Here is a 17,611-nt window from a genome sequence, read left to right as displayed (position 1 = left end):
GAATGAGAAGATAAGAATCCAGCAGCTGGGCGCAGTGGCTCATGCCTGTAATCCCAGCACTTTGGAAGGCCAAGGCGGGTGGACCACTTGAGGTCAAGTTTGGCCAACATGGTGAAACTGTCTCTACAAAAAAAAAAAAAAAGGAAAAATCCAGTAAAGCAGTAAAGGAGGCATTTAAGGAAGAGTAGTGTCCCAGAAGTCGAGTGCCTTCAGAGTGATTACCTGTGTAATATGAAAGTTGAGAACTAAGGCAGAGGCTTGGATGTGTTCAAGATTCGGCTTCACCTGTAACCCATAACCCACCACCATGGCCGAGGAAGGCATTGCTGCTGGAAGTGTAATGGACGTTAATATTGCTTTACAAGAGGTGCTGAAGACTGCCGTCATCCATGATGGCCTAGCATGTGGAATTCGCGAAGCTGCCAAAGCCGTAAACAAGCGCCAAGCCCCTCTTTGTGCACTTGCATCCAACTGTGATGAGCCTATGTATGTCAAGTTGGTGGAGGCCCTTTGTGCTGAATACTAAATCAACTTAATTAAGGTTGATGACAAGAAACTCGGGGATTGGGTCGGCCTCTGTAAAACTGACAGAGAGGGGAAGCCCCATAAAGTGGTTGGTTGCAGTTGTGTAGTAGTTAAGGACTATGGCAAGGAGTCTCAGGCCAAGGATGTCATAGAAGAGTACTTCAAATGCAAGAAATGGAGAAATCAATCTTTGGCACACACACAAACTGGAGAACTATCACATGACCAATGGATTTAGCAGCAGAGATTGGGAGGGTCCTGGGAACATAGTCCTTTGTGGAAGTTTGGGGGGAATGACAGGGCAAGCTGGGGCATCCCTGACAGATGTGGGCTGTGACCCTAGAGGCAGAGGTGGGTTACAGAGTGGAAGGAATCCCCCAAGGAGGCATGGCTTTGCAACCTGGGGTCAATAGAGAGGTGCCAGCCAGGGTCTACCATGCCCGACACTGTGGTAGGGTGAAGAGTTGGTGGTAGTGAGGGTGAAGAGTCAGGGGTAGTGGCGGTGAAGGGTTGGGGTCAGGATGGCCAACTTACCTGGACTCCAGTCACAAATTGGCTTTTGATGTTGTTTCCAAATGCAATTATACATACAGTCTTTTGGATTTGTGTTCATAGAATGTTAAAATATATAACTTTTATGACCATGTTTCTTCCATTTTTAATATACCAAGAATCCTGAGAAGCAGGGGTGATCTATGCCTTACGCTCAGAACAGGGCCAGGACGAGGGTAAGGCACTGTTGGTGTGTAGGGTGCAGAAGTTAAGAAGGCAAGAGCAGGGTCTTTGGGAGTGCACTTTAGGCACCTCTCTTGCCTTACCCGTCCTGTCTGTACCTACCTCACATACTGCCAGGTAGTGTGTCTTTCACTCTGGGAGCCCCTACATTAGTGGTGGGTCCTGCGGAAGGCAGACCACAGACTGGAGGAACTCCTATATTTGGTGGGAGCAGACACTACTCTGGGAGCCCAGGCCTCTTTTAGCTAAAAGTGGGTGCACACTGCCACCCCATGGCCATCCAGGGGAGAATTCTTAGGACTGTTCCCAGAACTGCACTGGCAGAGGTAAGGCCAAGACATACTCCAGGTCATCCTGCTCTGAATTTCTCAAATTGTGGTATTCACAACTGTTAGAGGGGATCTTATTGAAAATGCTAATCTCTGGCAATGGAGCTCAGTAGTCTGAGCTACTGATTCAAAGAGTGTCCTAGGTGATTCTAAGGCACACCCAAGTATATAGTCCCTACTAGTCAAAAGCCACCATCTTGTCAGGCAGTGGCTTGTTCCTGTTACCCCAGCTACTCCTAATGCTGAGGGAGGATCACCTGAGGCCAGGAGTTGGAGCCAAGCCGGGGCAATATAGCAAGACCCTGTCTCTAAACAAAATTTAAAAAGCTAACCAGGCCGGGCGCGGTGGCTCACGCCTATAATCCCAGCACTTTGGGAGGCCGAGGCAGGTGGATCACGAGGTCAAGAGATCGAGACCATCCTGGTCAACATGGTGAAACCCTGTCTCTACTAAAAATACAAAAAATTAGCTGGGTATGGTGGTGCGTGCCTGTAATCTCAGCTACTCAGGAGGCTGAGGCAGGAGAATTGCCTGAACCCAGGAGGCGGAGGTTGCGGTGAGCCGAGATCGTACCATTGCACTCCAGCCTGGGTAACAAGAGCGAAACTCTGTCTCAAAAAAAAAAAAAAAAGCTAACCAGGTAGCATTTGCCTATAGTCCCAGCTGCTCATAAGGCTAAGGCAGGAAGATTGCTTGGGACCAGGAGTTCAAGGCAGCAGTGAGCTATGATCATGTCACTGTGCCACTGCACTCCAGCCTGGGAAACACAGGAGACCCCATCTCTAAAAAAAGAAAAAGAAAAAGAAAAAAGCAGCTATCATGAATCACACAGCAAGGGAGATATCTTCCGGAGGTCCCCAGGAGTCAGAGGCTTTTTCCAGCTGCTCAGACACAGAAAAAGATGAAACAGATCGACAAATCTTTATTAACAGAAACAGACAGATGGATAGAGAATGCAGCAGGGGCTGTCTGAAAACTGATATATGTGTGTGTATATGTGTGCATGTGTGTGTTTGTGTGTGTAAAAGGCCTTCTCCAGGCCAGGAAGGGCCCCTTGGAATTAGGCCCACCTGTTTAGATCCTCTCCTCAGTGGTGGATCCTGGGCTGAAACCAGTTCCCCCATTACACCTCCAAAGAAGGAATGGGGGTCTTTCTGGGATGGAAGACTCTGACTTCAAGCATTCTTCACATTACTCTGGTTCCCCAGCTGACTTTGTTGCTGAGGGGGTTGGGGACAAGCCACAGGGGCACTTGCATAGCAGGGGAGTAGAATGGGGATAAGGCATATGGTGAGGACAGGGGAGAAGGGGAAGGGCATCATAGCTGCAGGTGAAGGGAGCCTCCAAAGGGCAGCTCCTCTTCCCCCTCAAATTGCTGCTGGATTGAGGAGTCAGAGTGAGACAGTATAATACCCTCCCCCAACCTTAACTCCAGAACCCCAGTTTGGTGGGGAGCGGGTAGGAAGCTGCGGAGCTCTGGAAAGGCCTGAGTTAGTGAGTCAAGCTTGTGATGTGTGTTTGAACACAACTGGCTCCCTTGGTATACCGGGGGCTCCCTCTCTGGATGGGTGTGAGTGCATGGTCCTACTGTACGCACAGGTCTCAGTGTCTATATGTGTCTCATTTGTTCCCATGGGTCTCTGTTTTTGGATACATAAGCATGGATATCCCTGCTCATACAGCAGGAACTCAGGATCTACATGGCGTGAGTATGTCCCTGTCTGTAAACATGGGCTCCAGCAAGTGGATATATGCGGGCCTGCCCGCTCCTGTCCATCCACAGGTCTTCCTTCAGGTCTGGCTGGTCAAAGGTCCTGGCCGAAGAGGTAGGTGGTGAGCTCAAGCCGGAGGCCCCGGGCATAGGAACGAAGAGTATAGAAGAGGGTGAGGAAGTCCTGGGTGCTGAAGACAGTGTCAGCCAGAGCGAAGGCCAGGGTGGATGGGATGACACCCCGGCCGTACTCCACCATCCATGTGTTTGGCCCCCACTCCACAGCCGTGGCTTCACCAGGCCCATGGACTACCGTCTCTCCTGGGGGACAGGGAGCACCCAAGTAAGGAGCCTAGCTCTGCCCTGCCCTTTCTTGGCTGCTGCTTCCCTGGCCCATGGGCTATCTAGGGGTGGGGAATGGAGAGGGAGCTTCAGAAAAACAAAAAGCCCTACCTCACTGGGCTGGCCCAGATGGCCACTCCTACATGTTCTGTGACATCACCTGGCCCATGTCCTCTCTTGGGGGAAGCCATGGAGGGCTACCTTGCCTGGCCATGGACCCACTGTATGGAAGTCTGTACTTCCAAGCCTCACTCAAATCAAGCAGAAATTTAGCCAAACCTAGGCTGGGCTGTAGCTAGGGAAGGGGTAGTTCCAGGACTTGTGAGGCTTTATCTGAAAAGTGTAGCTGTTCAACCACCATGCCTGCAATGCATACAGCCAATCTCAAACATACTGGGAAGTCCAGTGCTCTACTTCTTAATTGTTTCCCTATTAAAAAACAGAAAAGATAACTGTCTGTCTTGTCTTTGGGGTATTGAGAGCATTTCTGATTACCCACTGTCTCCCCAACAGTTGCTGGAATATTGGCTGGGTAAAATTGTGCCTGGGCAGACAAATATCAGACATGATTAGCAGGAAGTTATGTTTTGTTTCCTTTTGACAGAGGAAAGCATGAGTACCTCAGCTCTGCCCTAACCAGTCACCTGTGGCTTATGGGAGGGTGGAGGAAGGGAACCATGAGGAGGGCCCCCCCAACACACTCCTTTTCCGTGCCATGCTCCCCGCAATTGTGGGCATCCCCCGCGTGAAGGGACCCACTTCTCTGACAGAGCCTTCTAACCCACCTGGGTAGAAGACCTCACTTTTGGTGGTGCCCTCTCTCCACTGGTGGAAGGTGCCAGAGATGATGGTATCCGAGATTTCAGCCCAGTAGCGCCCTGAGTGACAATCACATGGACACTATCAGAGTATTCGCGCCATCGCAACGGCCCAGCCAAACATCAGAAAGGAGGGCATGGGCCCCTTTACAACCCCAGCCTCCCAGTCCAGCCCGCCACTAGCACTGACCCGAGTGGCCGCGGGAGCCCAGGGCGGTGCCGAAGAGCAGCACATACTCGGACAGCGAGGCGTGCAGAAGGCACATGGCGCCCATCCAGCCGCCTGCATTCACGAACACCCACTGCAGCTCCTCGTCGGGCAGCACGTGGCCTGGGTGCAGCCGCCGCAGCTCCACGATCAACCGAGAGAAGGCTAGCTCGTGGTCCAGCCCTGACGGAGGGAGAGGGGCGGTGGAGTCAGGGCCGGCACCGGTCCTCGGCCCAGGAATGGCACCTTCGGAACCCTGTGCTCGGCTCCCGGACCGGCCGCTCCCCTCCCTGCTCTCTGCCCGCTCACCAGCGTATTGCCGCGCCAGCTGCGCGATCTCTTCGCGCTGGAAGACGAAGCTCTGCGTACCCAGCCAGAGCCAGACGACCTGGGTCAGCACCGCTGCGACAGCCAGGAGCAGCGCGGCCCGCGCCCACCGCCGGCCCACGGCCCACTGCATCCCGGCGGGGGGCCTGGCACGGCGCAGCGAAGGAGTGAGCCGAGGCCTGAGGCTTTGCGCTCACCGCCTCGGAGCCCGCCGGCTGCCCACGACGCGCTCCCCCGCCACCGCCGTGGTACGGCTCGCCCTGACCAATCGGAGCGGCCTGGGCACCTCGGCACCACCCACTTTGGTCGAACCATTTCCTCGGGGGGAGCGAGGAGGAGAGGGGCGGTGCCGCGCACAGGCGACGAAGGGGCGGAGCCATGTCTCCCAGCTGCCAGAGGCAGGGTCTTCTTCAGGCGTGGTCTGACCTAATGCCACTCTATATGGGGATAGAAATGGTGGGTAGTGAGACCCAGAATGGACTAGCCCACACGAGCTCACTGGCTGGTGAAGCAGACGAGCCCGGAAGTGGAGCCTTCTGGGACTCACGATGGTTAAGGCCCGTCATAACCAGCACTTAAGCGGAGAGGAGGTAGTTCAAGCTGGGAGCCCTAGGGTGGGCATTCCAGAGGCGGTGACACGTGAACTGTGTCTTTAAGAGCGCGGAGAAGGGGCATGCCAGCCCACAGGGACCGGCCCCTAGAGCAAAGGCCCCCGAGGAGAGACAGCGTGGGGTCTTCAGGGCCCTGCAATTCCTTCTCTGTTCTGCAGCACAAAATGTGAGAGGAGGCCTTGTAAACCAGCTGTAGGTTATCAGCAGGGGAGGAAAGGGATTAGATTTTGTCACCGAGTGGCACAGGACTACCGGAGGGGAGCAAGATGCGTCAGGGAGACCATGACTATGGTCCAAGTAAGAGAGAAGGTCTGTCAGTGGAGATGGAAGAAAGAAATGAGCTTAACAACTCTGGAAATGGACTTGGCAGGGCTTAATTTCTTCTTCCTGGAATACTCTTCCCCTTTTATCCTATCCCCACTTTTCCCTTATTTGGCTAACATCCTTTGCTGGCAATTGAGTGTTCAGGTCTGGAAGCCCAGATCCAGTCTGGAGATAGAGCTGGGAGTTGTCATTCATTCAGGCAACAGATGTTTTGTTAGCACTTGTATGTGCCAAGTTCTGTGGTGACCATTAGGGATATGGCTGGAAAGAATGGTCCCACTCCCCAGCTTAGAGATCTCACTAGAGAGTCTACAGAATACCTCTAAGAATGGATAAAATCTCACAGGGAGAGAGAATAGAGTAAGATAAGGCTTAAGACAGAGCCTGGGAGAGCACCAACAGCAAAGGGCAGGCAGAGGAAGAAGAAAGCTAACAGGAAAAGAAACAAAAGAGAAAAGAGGCAGCATAGTGCAGTGATTAAGAAATAAACTCTGGAGCTGGACTGCCTGAGTTCAAAGCCTGGCTCCTGCCTACTAGTTGTCTGATCTTGGGCAGGTTGCTTAAAATTTCTGTGACTCAGTTTTCTTACCTGTAAAATGAAATGAACAAAAGTATGTACCTCACAATACAAATCTTCATTGTGATGAGATTAAATAGTTTAATATTTATAAAGTAGTGCCTCACATGGTGAGCATTTTATGTGATGGTTATATATATATATAAAACAAAGGAACTGGAAGAGAGTGGCCTCATACGTTTTTGACCTTAAAGAAAAAAACTGAGGCTGGGTGCAGTGGCTTATGCCTGTAATCCCAACACTTTGGGAGGCTGAGTGGGGCAGATCACTTGAGTCCAGGAATTTGAGACCAGCCTGGGCAACATGGTGAAACCCTGTTTCTACAAAAAATACAAAAATTAGGAATGGGGGTGCACACCTGTAGTCCCAGCTACTCAGGAGGCTGAAGTGGGAGGATTGCTTGAGCCTGGGAAGTGGAGGTTGCAGTGACCCAAAATTGTTCCACTGCCCTCTAGTCTGGGCAACAGAGCTAGACCCTGCCTAAAAAAAAGGAAAAAAAAAAAAAAAGGCCCAGCATCGTGGCACATGCTTGTAATTCCTGAGCTCAGGAGTTTGAGACTACTCTGGGCAACATGGTAGTTGACAACAACATACCTTGTCTCTACTAAAATACAAAAAATTAGCCAGGCATGGTAGCAGGCTCCTGTAGTCCCAGCTACTCAGGAGGCTGAGGAGAATTGCTGGAACCCAGAAGGTGGAGATTGCAGTTAGCCAAGTTTGTACCGTCCAGCCTGAGCAACAGAGGGAGACCCTGGTGAAAAGGAAAAGGGGGGAGGGGAGGGGAGGGGAGGGGAGGGAAGGGGAGGCAAAATTAACATAGAAAGGAAAGGAAAGGAAGAAAGAAAGAGAAAAGAAAGAGCTGAGGCAAATTAACATAAAGAGTTTATTTGGGCCAAGGTAGAGAACAGCTCCTCAGGACACATTTCCAAGTTGCCTTGGGGAATGTTGATACAAGCAGGTTTTTATTTTTATTTTTTATTTTCTTAGAGATAGATTCTTATTCTATTGCCCAGGCTGGAGTGCAGTGGTGCGATCTTGGCTCACTGTAACCCCCACCTCCCAGTTCAAGCTATCCTCTTGCCTCAGCCTCCTAAGTGTCTGGGACCACAGTGTGTGCCACCATGCCCGGCTAATTTTTTTTTTTTTTTGAGATGGAGTTTTGCTCTTTTACCCAGGCTGGAGTGCAATAGCACGATCTCGGCTCACCGCAATCTCCGCCTCCTGGGTTCAGGCAATTCTCCTGCCTCAGCCTCCTGAGTAGCTGGGATTATAGGCACGCGCCACCATGCCCAGCTAATTTTTTGTATTTTTAGTAGAGACGGGGTTTCACCATGTTGACCAGGATGGTCTCGATCTCTTGACCTCGTGATCCACCCGCCTTGGCCTCCCAAAGTGCTGGGATTACAGGCATGAGCCACCGCGTCCGGCAATTTTTGTATTTTTAGTAGAGACAGGGTTTTGCCATATTGGCCAGGGTGGTCTTGATGTGGGTGGGGGAAGGTGAGATATGACTGCTGTTACATACTGTCACTTTTTTTTTTTTTTTTTTTTTTTTTTTTTTAATTTTTGAGATAGAGTCTTGCTCTTGTTGCCCAGGCTGGAGTGCAATGGCACAATCTCAGCTCACTGCAACCTCCACCTCCTGGGTTCAAGTGATTGTCCTGTCTTAGCCTCCTGGGTAGCTGGGAATACAGGTACGTGCCATCATGCCCGGTTAATTTTTGTAATTTTAGCAGAGACAGGGTTTCACCATGTTGGCCAGGTTTGGCTTTCACCATGTTGGTCTTGAACTCCTGACCTGGTGATCCACCTGCCTTGGCCTCCCAAAGTGCTGGGATTACAGGTGTGAGCCACCGCACACGGCCAACATACTTTTTTTTGTTTTTGTTTTTTTGAGATGGAGTCTCGAACTGTCCCCCCGGCTGGAGTGCAGTGGCAGGATCCTGGCTCACTGCAACCTCTGCCTTCAGGGTTCAAGCAATTCTCCTGCCTCAGCCTCCCAAGTAGCTGGGGTTACCGGTGTCCACCACCATGCGCAGCTAATTTTTTGTAATTTTAGTAGAGATGGGATTTCACCATGTTGGCCAGGCTGGTCTCAAACTCTTGACCTCGCGATTCACCCGCCTCAGCCTCCCAAAGTGCTGGGATTACAGGCGTGAGCCACCATGCCTGGCCCATGCTGTCACATTTTAATGCCTTTCTGGGCCTGATAATTAAAAGGGGCTGGAATTTCTCAGTTAAAGTTTCTTTTCTTTTTCAAGAGTGATGGAATGAAGGGTTAACACAGTTAAATATAATTGTGAGATTCAATAAGATGATGGGAAATGGTCATTAGACTTCTCAGTAGAAGCACGTGGCAGAGACAATGCTATGCATTCACAAATCCATTTCCTTTTGTTCTTGGGCAGCTAGATTACATTCTATAGTCTACTTTGGGTTATGTGATTGCAATCTGGCCAAGGAAGTATAGATAGAAATGATGTATGACACTTCCAGGCCTGGCTCCTAAAATCTCTGAAATTCTTTTTTTTTCTTCTTGTTAGGAGACAGGATCTTGCTATGTCATTCCCAGAGTGGTATCAAATTCTTAGGCTCAAGTGATCTCCCACCTTGGCTTCCCAAGTACCTGGGGGACTACAGGAACATACTAGCATGCCCAGCTTGAAATTCTTTATGTTTTCTTTCTTCCCTTATCTATTACTGTAGTTATAGAATATTCTGAGACCCTAGGAAATGGCATAGCCACTAGATGGATGGCACCTGGATCCCTGAATGCTGCTTGAAACAGAGCTCCCTGTTACCCCCAGAATCAACTGTAGTGCTAAGCCATTGAGTTTTGGGAGTTGTTTGTTACATCAACTAAGATTACTTACCCGGACAATATAGGGCAAAAGATGTTACAATATACTGTGCAGCTAAGTGTAGAGGCCAGGAAGATGGCCCATGTTTTTAAGAAACTTTGTGGGTTGGGCATGGTGGCTCACACCTGTAATCCCAGCACTTTGGGAGGCAGAAGCAGGTGAATCACCTGAGATCAGGAGTTCGAGACCAGCCTGGCCAACATGGTGAAACCCTGTCTCTACTACAAATATAAAAATTAGCTGGGTGTGGTGGTGCATGCCTGTAATCCCAGCTACTGGGGAGGCTGAGGCAGGAGAATCACTTGAACCTGGGAAGCAGAGGTTGCAGTGAGATTGCACCACTGCACTCCAGCCTGGGTGGCAGAGCGAGACTCCATCTCAAAAAATAAACAGAAAAAAAGAAATTTGGCAGAGAAATTAAGGATGAAGAAGGGATTATGTAGAAGAGAATGCAGGATTGATGTTTTTGCATTGGTTCAGGCTTCTGTGGCATTCTGACTTGACAATTCACTAACAACCCTGAGCAGCAGGGATTAGCCCCTAAATTTGGTCTCTGCTCCCCATTCCGGGAACAGCTTTCTGGGATCATCAGGGCCTACAGCTCCCCTGTCTGGTCTTTCAGAAAGATTTTCCAGGGATTTCCAGGGCTTTCCAGGCATGGTGGCTACACCTGTAATCCTAGTACTTTGGGAGGCTGAGACAGGCAGATTACCTGAGGTCAGAAGTTCAAGACCAACCTGGCCAACATGGTGAAACCCTATCTCTACAAAAATACAAAAATTAGTCAGGCATGATGACAGGTGCTTGTAATCCCAGCTGCTTGGGAGGCTGAGGCAGGAGAATCACTTGAACTGGAGGTGGAGATTGCAGTGAGCTGAGATCACGTTACTGCACTCCAGCCTGGGCAACAAAGCACGACTCCCTCTCAAAAGAAAAAAAAAAAAAAAAGCATTTCCAGCTTATACTGTTTAAAATAAAAAATAATAATAATAAAAGGAGTGTCCAGGGTAGGGGACTAAGGGGTTAGGGATCACAGCCATCTTTCCCCCAGATGAAATAGCAGAGATTAGTGTCAGAGGCATCTGAACCAGAGCAACTCCACCTTAAATAGGGGCTAGGTAAAATGAGGCAGAGACCTCCTGGGCTGCATTCCCAGACAGTTAAGACATTGTAAGTCACAGGATGAGATAGGAGGTTGGCACAAGAGACAGGTCATAAAGACTTTGCTGATAAAATTGCAGTAAAGAAGCCAGTCAAAACCAAGAAGGCCACGAAAGTGACCTCTTGTCATCCTCACTGTTACACTCCCACCATCGCCATAACAGTTTACAAATGCCATGGCAATGTCGGGAAGTTGCCCTATATGGTCTAAAAGGGGGAGGCATGAATAATCCACCTCTTGTTTAGCATACCATCAAGAAATAACTGGCCAGGTGGGGTGGCTCACACCTGTAATCCCAGTACTTTGAGAAGCCAAGACAGGCAGATCATCTGAGGTCAGGAGTTCAAGACCAGCCTGACCAACATGGTGAAACCCCATCTCTACTAAAAATACAAAAATTAGCTGGGCGTGGTGGCAGGCACCTGTAATCCCAGCTGCTTGGGAGGCTGAGGAAGGAGAATCACTTGAACCTGGGAGGCAGAGGTTCCAGTGAGCCAAGGCCAAGCCACTGCACTCCAGCCTGGGCAACAGACTGAAACTCTGTCTCCAAAAAAAAAAAAAAAACCATAAAAATGGGAAACCAAGGCTGTGCGCTGTGGCTCACGCTTGTAATGCCAGCACTTTGAGAGGCTGAGGCAGGCAGATTACAAGGTCAGGAGTTCAAGACCAGCCTGACCAACATGAAACCTTGTCTCTACTAAAAATACAAAAATTAGCCAGGTCTGGTGGCGCATGCCTGTAATCCCAGCTACTCAGGAGGCTAAGGCAGAAGAATCACTTGAACCCAGGAGGTGGAGGTTACAATGAGTCAAGATTGTGCCACCGCACTCCAGCCTGGGCAACAGAAATCTAAAAAAAAAGGGCAATTAGCAGCCCTCGGGGTGCTCTGTCTATGGAGTAGCCATTCTTTTATTCCTTCACTTTCCTAATAAACTTGCTTTCACTTCACGCTATGGACTCACCTTGAATTCTTTCTTGCTTGAGATCCAAGAACCCTCTCTTGGGGTCTGGATCGGGACCCCTTTCCTGTAACAACGCCTCTGGGATCTGGAAGGGAGGGAGCTGGGTAGGCCCCATCTTAGTCATTCTCTTATTCCTCCAAAAAATGACCTTGGGGAGTCACAGAAAGAGGAGAGTTATGGAGATGTTCTTGAAGAGATGTACCTGATGGGGGTCAGGATTTAGTTGCAATGATTCAGAGGTGGGACTGAAGCACTGGTGTTCTTGGGAAAATGGAGCTGTCTACAAACTCTAGTCACTCAAACAAATACAACTGAGAGGATAGAAGAGCAGATCTCCTGTTCCTGTCTCACCTTTTTGGATACTATGAACAGCCAGTGGGACAGGTAAAACCCCCATTTTTCAGTTCCCAGCTCCCTGCCTCCTACCTCAAAAGGTAGCCTCTTCAGATTCCAATCTGAGGACCCTAGGGCAGAGATCAAGTAAATGACCCATGACCTAGTTTTTGCAGCTCAATTGCAAAACACCTGGCTTGGCTTGGCCTGGATTGGGGGAAGGGACCTCCCTGCTATAGCTCAGCTTCTAACTCACACTAGGTTTCTGTTTTGCATTCCACTGAAGTCTCAGAGGCATCTCACAGCACTGGGAAGAGGCTTGGAAGCTTGCATTCAAATCTCAGCTTGGCCACTAATTCTCTGGGTTACCTTGAGTCCTCTGGTCCCCTCTGGGAAATGGGGAAGAGGTTTAGACAATATTTAGATGGCTCTTTAAAGGTACCAGGAGGCCGGGCATTTGGGAGGCTGAGGTGGGCAGATCACTTGAAGTCAGGAGTTCAAGACCAGTCTGGCCAACATGTGAAACCCTGTCTCTACTAAAAATACAAAAATTAGCCGGGTGTGGTGGTGGGCACCTGTAATCCCAGGTACTTGGGAGGCTGAGGCAGGAGAATCGCTTGAACCCAGGAAGCAGAGGTTGCGGTGAGCCAAGATCATGCCACTGCACTCCAGCATGGGTAACAGAATGAGACTCTGTCTCAAGGAAAGAAAGAAGAAAGAAAAGAAAGAAAAGAAAGAAAGAAGGAAAGAAGGAAAGAAGGAAAGAAGGAAAGAAGGAAAGAAGGAAAGAAGGAAAGAAAGAAAGAAAGAAAGAAAGAAAGGAAGAAAAAAGTACTAGGGGAGGAATTAATTTGAATTCTATCCTAGTGTTAGCCAATTGGTCTGATCCAAGGAAAATTTAAAAAAGGGAAGGGGATGTGTAAAGGAAACACCAGGCCCCACCTAGATGGTGGTTGGAACTTCTGATGGTCCTGTACTCCCCCAATTTTTAGATTTCTTATAGCCCTTTTACCCCTCCCACTTCTTGTGCTTTCTGTCTTCGTGTGTGTTTGAGAGAGAGAGAAAGGAGAGCAAGAGTGAGAGAAAGGGAGAGAATACGGTTACTCAGCCCTTTTTCCCAAATTTATTTTTGCTTTTGGGGATGGATCATGGTTATGGTGAAGTACTCCTCCCGCACCACCAGGTTTGCCTCTCCTCCACTACAGCTACTGAGCAGGTGACTGAGGTGCTTGTGGAGCCAGGGTCATATCCTTACTCGCCCTAGAATGTAAGCTCAGGAACGGCAGAGGAAATGCCTGACTTGTGCATCCCAATGCTTCACACAGAGCCTAGGTGCCTAGCACATGGTAGATGCTCAGTAAATATTTGCTGAATGAAAGATCAAATGAATTACTGCAGCAAGCAAGTCCTGTAGGCGTCCTGGAGCCCAAGGAGTCTGCAGTAAGCAGCTTTCACAGAGATTCTTCCAGTGTAGTGGCTCCAGCACTGGGTGGAGTGGGATCGTCAATGCCGTCTCCCAGGGTTCAGAGTTGTTCTGAGCCACGCCCCCAGGTGGCCGGGCAGCCCAGTCAGTCAGTCACGTGCTGGCGGCTAGCCAATCATCGGGGGCGGCGCGGGGCGGGGCGGTAGAGACGGAGAAAGCGCAGGGTAAGACACCGCCCTGCAGACTTTCCAGCGGATCCCGCGGTGGCCTCATGTCGCGCAGCGGAACCGGTCCTGAGCAGCGCCAGCAGGCGTCAGAGGCGGACATCGCAGCAGCAACCTTCCGGGCAAGCGGTAACCGTACCGCGGCCGGGACTCGCTGGGGCGCAGAGCCGAGCCCTCCGCTTCTTTAGGAAGTTCTTGCCCCCACCGAAGGTTGGAACGCTCATTCCCAGCCAGACCGACAAGGCGAACAGTCGCCAGTGTACAGGCTGCAGGCCAGTTGGCGCTGGGAAGGTCCAATCCTAGGCTTCTAGCTCCTGAGCGGGACAGGGCGGAGAGGGCGCTCCCGAGCTTGGGCCTGCTGGTGGGTGAGACCCAGGAGAGAGGGAGCTAGAGAGCTTTGCGGGTCGGGCGCGGTGGCTCACGCCTGTAATCCCAGCACTTTAGGAGGCCTAGGCGGGCGGATCACGGGGTCAGGAGTTCGAGACCAGCCTGGCCAATATGGTGAAACCCTATCTCTATTAAAAAAATACAAAAATTAGGCGGGTGTGGTGGCACGTGCCTGTAGTCCCAGCTACTCGGGAGGTTGAGGCAGGAGAATCGCTTGAACCTGGGAGGTGGAGGTTGTAGTGAGCCGAGATCAAGCCACTGCACTCCAGCCTGGGCGACAGAGTGAGACTTCGTCTCAATAAATAAATAAATAAAATAGCTTTAAGGACTGATCTTGACTGTGTGCCCCCAGACCATCAGCATATCCGCTACAACCCGCTGCAGGATGAGTGGGTGCTGGTGTCTGCTCACCGCATGAAGCGGCCCTGGCAGGGTCAAGTGGAACCCCAGCTTCTGAAGACAGTGCCTCGCCATGACCCCCTCAACCCTCTGTGTCCCGGGGCCACCCGAGCCAATGGAGAGGTAAGCCTGTAGAGCCCTGCATCTGCAGGCTGGGCCACAGGGAGTAGTTCCCTGCTTAGAGCTGTCCTCCACCCACAGGGGCAGTGAACCTCCTTCTGGGTCCTATCCCATCAAGCTTTTTTGTCTCCTAGAGTGGGCCTTCCCTACTCCCTTGTAGCCTGTCCAGTCTTTGAAGCCCATCAGGTAACTGGTGGTATGGGGCAGTGAATGCTTCTAGCCCATCTTTGTCAGTAGGTGACTCCCCACTACAATAGCACCTTCCTGTTTGACAACGACTTCCCAGCTCTGCAGCCTGATGCTCCCAGTCCAGGTAACCTGGCTCCAACTGCTGTTGGGAGGAGGGCGGCTAGACCTCTTGGGGGACTTCTGCTGCAGAGAGTGATGCTCCTTTATCTCAGGACCCAGTGATCATCCCCTTTTCCAAGCAAAGGCTGCTCGAGGAGTCTGGTAACTATGGATTTCCCCTCTTACAACTTTCAAACCAGGGTTGGAGACTCAGCATTGGGGTTGGGCCCTGCCCATAGCACAGCCAAGCCCTACCTCTAGGTTTTCTTTTTCCCCCTCACCACCCAGTAAGGTCATGTGCTTCCACCCCTGGTCGGATGTGACGCTGCCACTCATGTCGGTCCCTGAGATCCGGGCTGTTGTCGATGCATGGGCCTCAGTCACAGAGGAGCTGGGTGCCCAGTACCCTTGGGTGCAGGTTTGTGAGGTTGTCCCTTCCCCTGGATGGGCAGGGAGGGGGTGATGAAGCTTTGGTTCTGGGGAGTAACATTTGTTTCCACAGGGTGTGGTCAGGAGGGGGTTGACCTGGTGTCTTTTGGCTAACAAAGCTCCCTATCCCTACCTGATAGATCTTTGAAAACAAAGGCTCCATGATGGGCTGTTCCAACCCCCACCCCCACTGCCAGGTAAGGGTGTCAGGGGCTCTGGTTGGTTTTTTGGCTGAGTCTGAGCCAGCACTGTGGACAGGAAAAAGGATAAATGCTAATGATGTGGAGGCTTGGAGGTAAAGGAACTGTGTGCTCTTCTCTGCTTTTGCCCCTTGACAGGTGTGGGCCAGCAGTTTCCTGCCAGATATTGCCCAGCGTGAGGAGCGATCTCAGCAGGCCTATAAGAGTCAGCATGGAGAGCCCCTGCTACTGGAGTATAGCCGCCAGGAGCTACTCAGGAAGGTGGGAGAGAGCCAAGCCCGGTGTCCCCAGGGAGTCCCTAGCTTTCTTACCCCACACGAGAGAGGTGTGTAAAGGAGAAAGCTAGAGGAGAACTAGCAGAAAGACTTGCTAGGAGGCCTTAGCAATAATCTAGCAATGTGAAGGAAAGATAATGGTGACTTAGACTCAGGTGGTTAGTGGTGGAGGTGGTGAGAAGCCATCAGATCCTGGGCACATTCTTTTCTTCTGCTTCCCCTGCCTATTTGCTGACCCCACCCTGGCCCCTGTGGCACCTTGGTGACTTCCTATCCATTCTGGCTGCTTAGGAACGTCTGGTCCTAACCAGTGAGCACTGGTTAGTGCTGGTCCCCTTTTGGGCAACGTGGCCCTACCAGACACTGCTGCTGCCCCGTCGGCATGTGCGACGGCTACCTGAGCTGACCCCTGCAGAGCGTGATGGTCAGTCTCCCAACTAGGACCCTGGGTGGGGGTTGCTCCTGGTAGGGTCAGCATCTGGACCCCAGGCTGAGAGTCAGGCTCTGATTCCAGATCTAGCCTCCATCATGAAGAAGCTGTTGACCAAGTATGACAACCTATTTGAGACGTCCTTTCCCTACTCCATGGGCTGGCATGGTGAGGCTTTTCAAGTACTTATATCTAGCCCCAACACCATTTCTGGGCTCCTGAGGCCCAGCATAGTGAACTGCAATCCCAAATGAGCGAGACTTGAAAGAGTTGCTGGGGTAAGTGGCCAGAGCAGAGATGCTGGGACTGAGGTTGGAGCGGCAAACTTGGTGAAACTGTGTCTCCAATGTGCTTTCTAATTTCCTGCCAGCTCTTCTCAGTCAAGGGATCCTGGGAGATGTGGTTTTTAGGTACCTGGCTGGGTTTGGGCTTAGGGGCTAAGCTGGAGAACTGAAAAAAGGCTCTCTCTCCCCACTGTCTCTCTTCTTTCTGTCAGGGGCTCCCACAGGATCAGAGGCCGGGGCCAACTGGGAGCACTGGCAGCTGCACGCTCATTACTACCCTCCGCTCCTGCGCTCTGCCACTGTCCGGAAATTCATGGTTGGCTATGAAATGCTTGCTCAGGCTCAGAGGGACCTCACCCCTGAGCAGGTCAGGACTCAGAGCAGTCTGGCTTCTCTAGACGCTTACATATAGTATGTGTAGGCACCAGATACTTCTGTTGCCCTTGTGCTCCAATCATTGCACAAGGCAGAAAACAGCTCTGGCAGGGAAGGGACTGCCAAAATTAGGAGCCCTAGGGCCTGGAAGGAGGATATGGTCCTTAGGTTCCCTTTCTCTCCTGCTTTCTCTAGGGATCCCAACAGTCATGACCCTGATAACTCCCATAACATCCTGGGCATTCCTTGGGACTGAGGAGCTGCTCAACTCTTTAATCCCCTGGTGGCTCCAGCAGTCCTTATCACCAGCCTCCCAATCTGGGAGTGGGCCTATGGGATTCATATTTCATATTCGTATTTCAAACTACAATATCCAGTGAAGTATTTCCTAGCACCCAGAACTCCATAACACCGGCTGGGTGCTTTGGCTCATGCCTTAATCCCGGCACTTTGGGAGGTCAAAATGGGAGGATTGCTTGAGCCCAGAAGCCTAGCAACATAGGAAGACCCTGTCTCTATAAAAAAATTTTTAAAAGTTAGCCAGGTTGGTGGCATATACTGTGGTCCCAGTTACCTGGGAGGCTGAGATAGGAGGATCACTTGGGCCCAGGAGTTTGAGGCTGCAGTGAGCCATGATCATAGCATCACTGCATTCCAGCCTGGGCAACAGAACAAGACCCTGTCTCAAAAAAAAAACAACAACAAAAAAAAAACAGTCCGTACCACCATTCTTGGCAGCCCCGCCCTTATCCTTCTTAATTGTTCCCTGTCCCTTTTCCAGGCTGCGGAGAGACTAAGGGCACTTCCTGAGGTTCATTACCGCCTGGGACAGAAGGAGAGGGAGACAGCAACCAATGCCTGACCATGCCGACCACAGGGCCTTGAATCCTGTCCTGGAATTTGGGCAGATATAACATTAATAAAATTGTGCATCTCAAACTTCAGTCACAT

General features: G+C 50.9%; 2 protein-coding genes and 1 pseudogene across 6 annotated transcripts; 2 read left to right on the top strand and 1 right to left on the bottom strand.

The window, feature by feature from the left end:
- The first annotated feature begins 307 nt into the window (after positions 1-307).
- LOC105724557 (small ribosomal subunit protein eS12-like) lies at positions 308-780 on the top strand (annotated as a pseudogene).
- A 1,715-nt stretch (positions 781-2,495) lies between these two features.
- SIGMAR1 (sigma non-opioid intracellular receptor 1) lies at positions 2,496-5,219 on the bottom strand. 2 transcript variants are annotated; one of them, XM_012463246.2, is made up of 4 exons: positions 4,979-5,219; positions 4,652-4,852; positions 4,429-4,521; positions 2,496-3,622 (listed from the first exon to the last, which is right to left on the bottom strand). In XM_012463246.2, exons 1-4 carry the CDS (start codon positions 5,127-5,129, stop codon positions 3,396-3,398), a joined length of 672 nt encoding a protein of 223 aa, XP_012318669.1. In that variant the 5' UTR covers positions 5,130-5,219; the 3' UTR covers positions 2,496-3,395. The 2 variants fall into 2 exon arrangements, 1 of the variants encoding a protein (XP_012318669.1); XR_001109041.2 differs by having other exon boundaries at positions 3,537-3,622; positions 4,699-4,852.
- Positions 5,220-13,458: 8,239 nt separating this feature from the next.
- On the top strand, positions 13,459-17,604 carry GALT (galactose-1-phosphate uridylyltransferase). 4 transcript variants are annotated; one of them, XM_012463251.2, is made up of 11 exons: positions 13,459-13,602; positions 14,213-14,382; positions 14,617-14,692; positions 14,781-14,829; positions 14,956-15,085; positions 15,237-15,293; positions 15,435-15,557; positions 15,863-15,995; positions 16,086-16,169; positions 16,498-16,652; positions 17,442-17,604. In XM_012463251.2, the coding sequence occupies exons 1-11, from the start codon at positions 13,521-13,523 to the stop codon at positions 17,520-17,522; spliced, it is 1,140 nt and encodes a 379-aa protein (XP_012318674.1). In that variant the 5' UTR covers positions 13,459-13,520; the 3' UTR covers positions 17,523-17,604. The 4 variants fall into 4 exon arrangements, with proteins under 4 accessions (XP_012318674.1, XP_012318677.1, XP_012318676.1 ...); XM_012463254.2 differs by having other exon boundaries at positions 13,521-13,602; positions 14,245-14,382; XM_012463253.3 differs by having other exon boundaries at positions 13,524-13,683; positions 14,245-14,382.
- The last annotated feature ends 7 nt before the right edge of the window (positions 17,605-17,611 follow it).

Source organism: Aotus nancymaae, unplaced genomic scaffold, assembly GCF_030222135.1.
Source record: "Aotus nancymaae isolate 86718 unplaced genomic scaffold, 86718_ANA_hifiasm-v0.15.2.pri h1tg000003l, whole genome shotgun sequence".
NCBI lineage: Eukaryota > Metazoa > Chordata > Mammalia > Primates > Aotidae > Aotus > Aotus nancymaae.
The sequence above is the reverse complement of the archived record's forward strand: the minus strand, read 5'-3'. Positions and strand labels throughout refer to the sequence as shown.

Excerpts from the sequence above, each read along its gene's own strand:
- SIGMAR1 (XM_012463246.2), bottom strand. The coding sequence starts at position 5,129 with ATGCAGTGGGCCGTGGGCCGGCGGTGGGCGCGGGCCGCGCTGCTCCTG. Across the intron at positions 4,853-4,978 it reads GCTGGCGCGGCAATACGCTG|GGCTGGACCACGAGCTAGCC; the intron begins GTGAGCGGGCAG and ends TCCCTCCGTCAG. Across the intron at positions 3,623-4,428 it reads AAGTGAGGTCTTCTACCCAG|GAGAGACGGTAGTCCATGGG; the intron begins GTGGGTTAGAAG and ends CCTGTCCCCCAG.
- GALT (XM_012463251.2), top strand. The coding sequence starts at position 13,521 with ATGTCGCGCAGCGGAACCGGTCCTGAGCAGCGCCAGCAGGCGTCAGAG. Across the intron at positions 13,603-14,212 it reads AGCAACCTTCCGGGCAAGCG|ACCATCAGCATATCCGCTAC; the intron begins GTAACCGTACCG and ends GTGTGCCCCCAG. Across the intron at positions 15,086-15,236 it reads CCCAGTACCCTTGGGTGCAG|ATCTTTGAAAACAAAGGCTC; the intron begins GTTTGTGAGGTT and ends CCTACCTGATAG.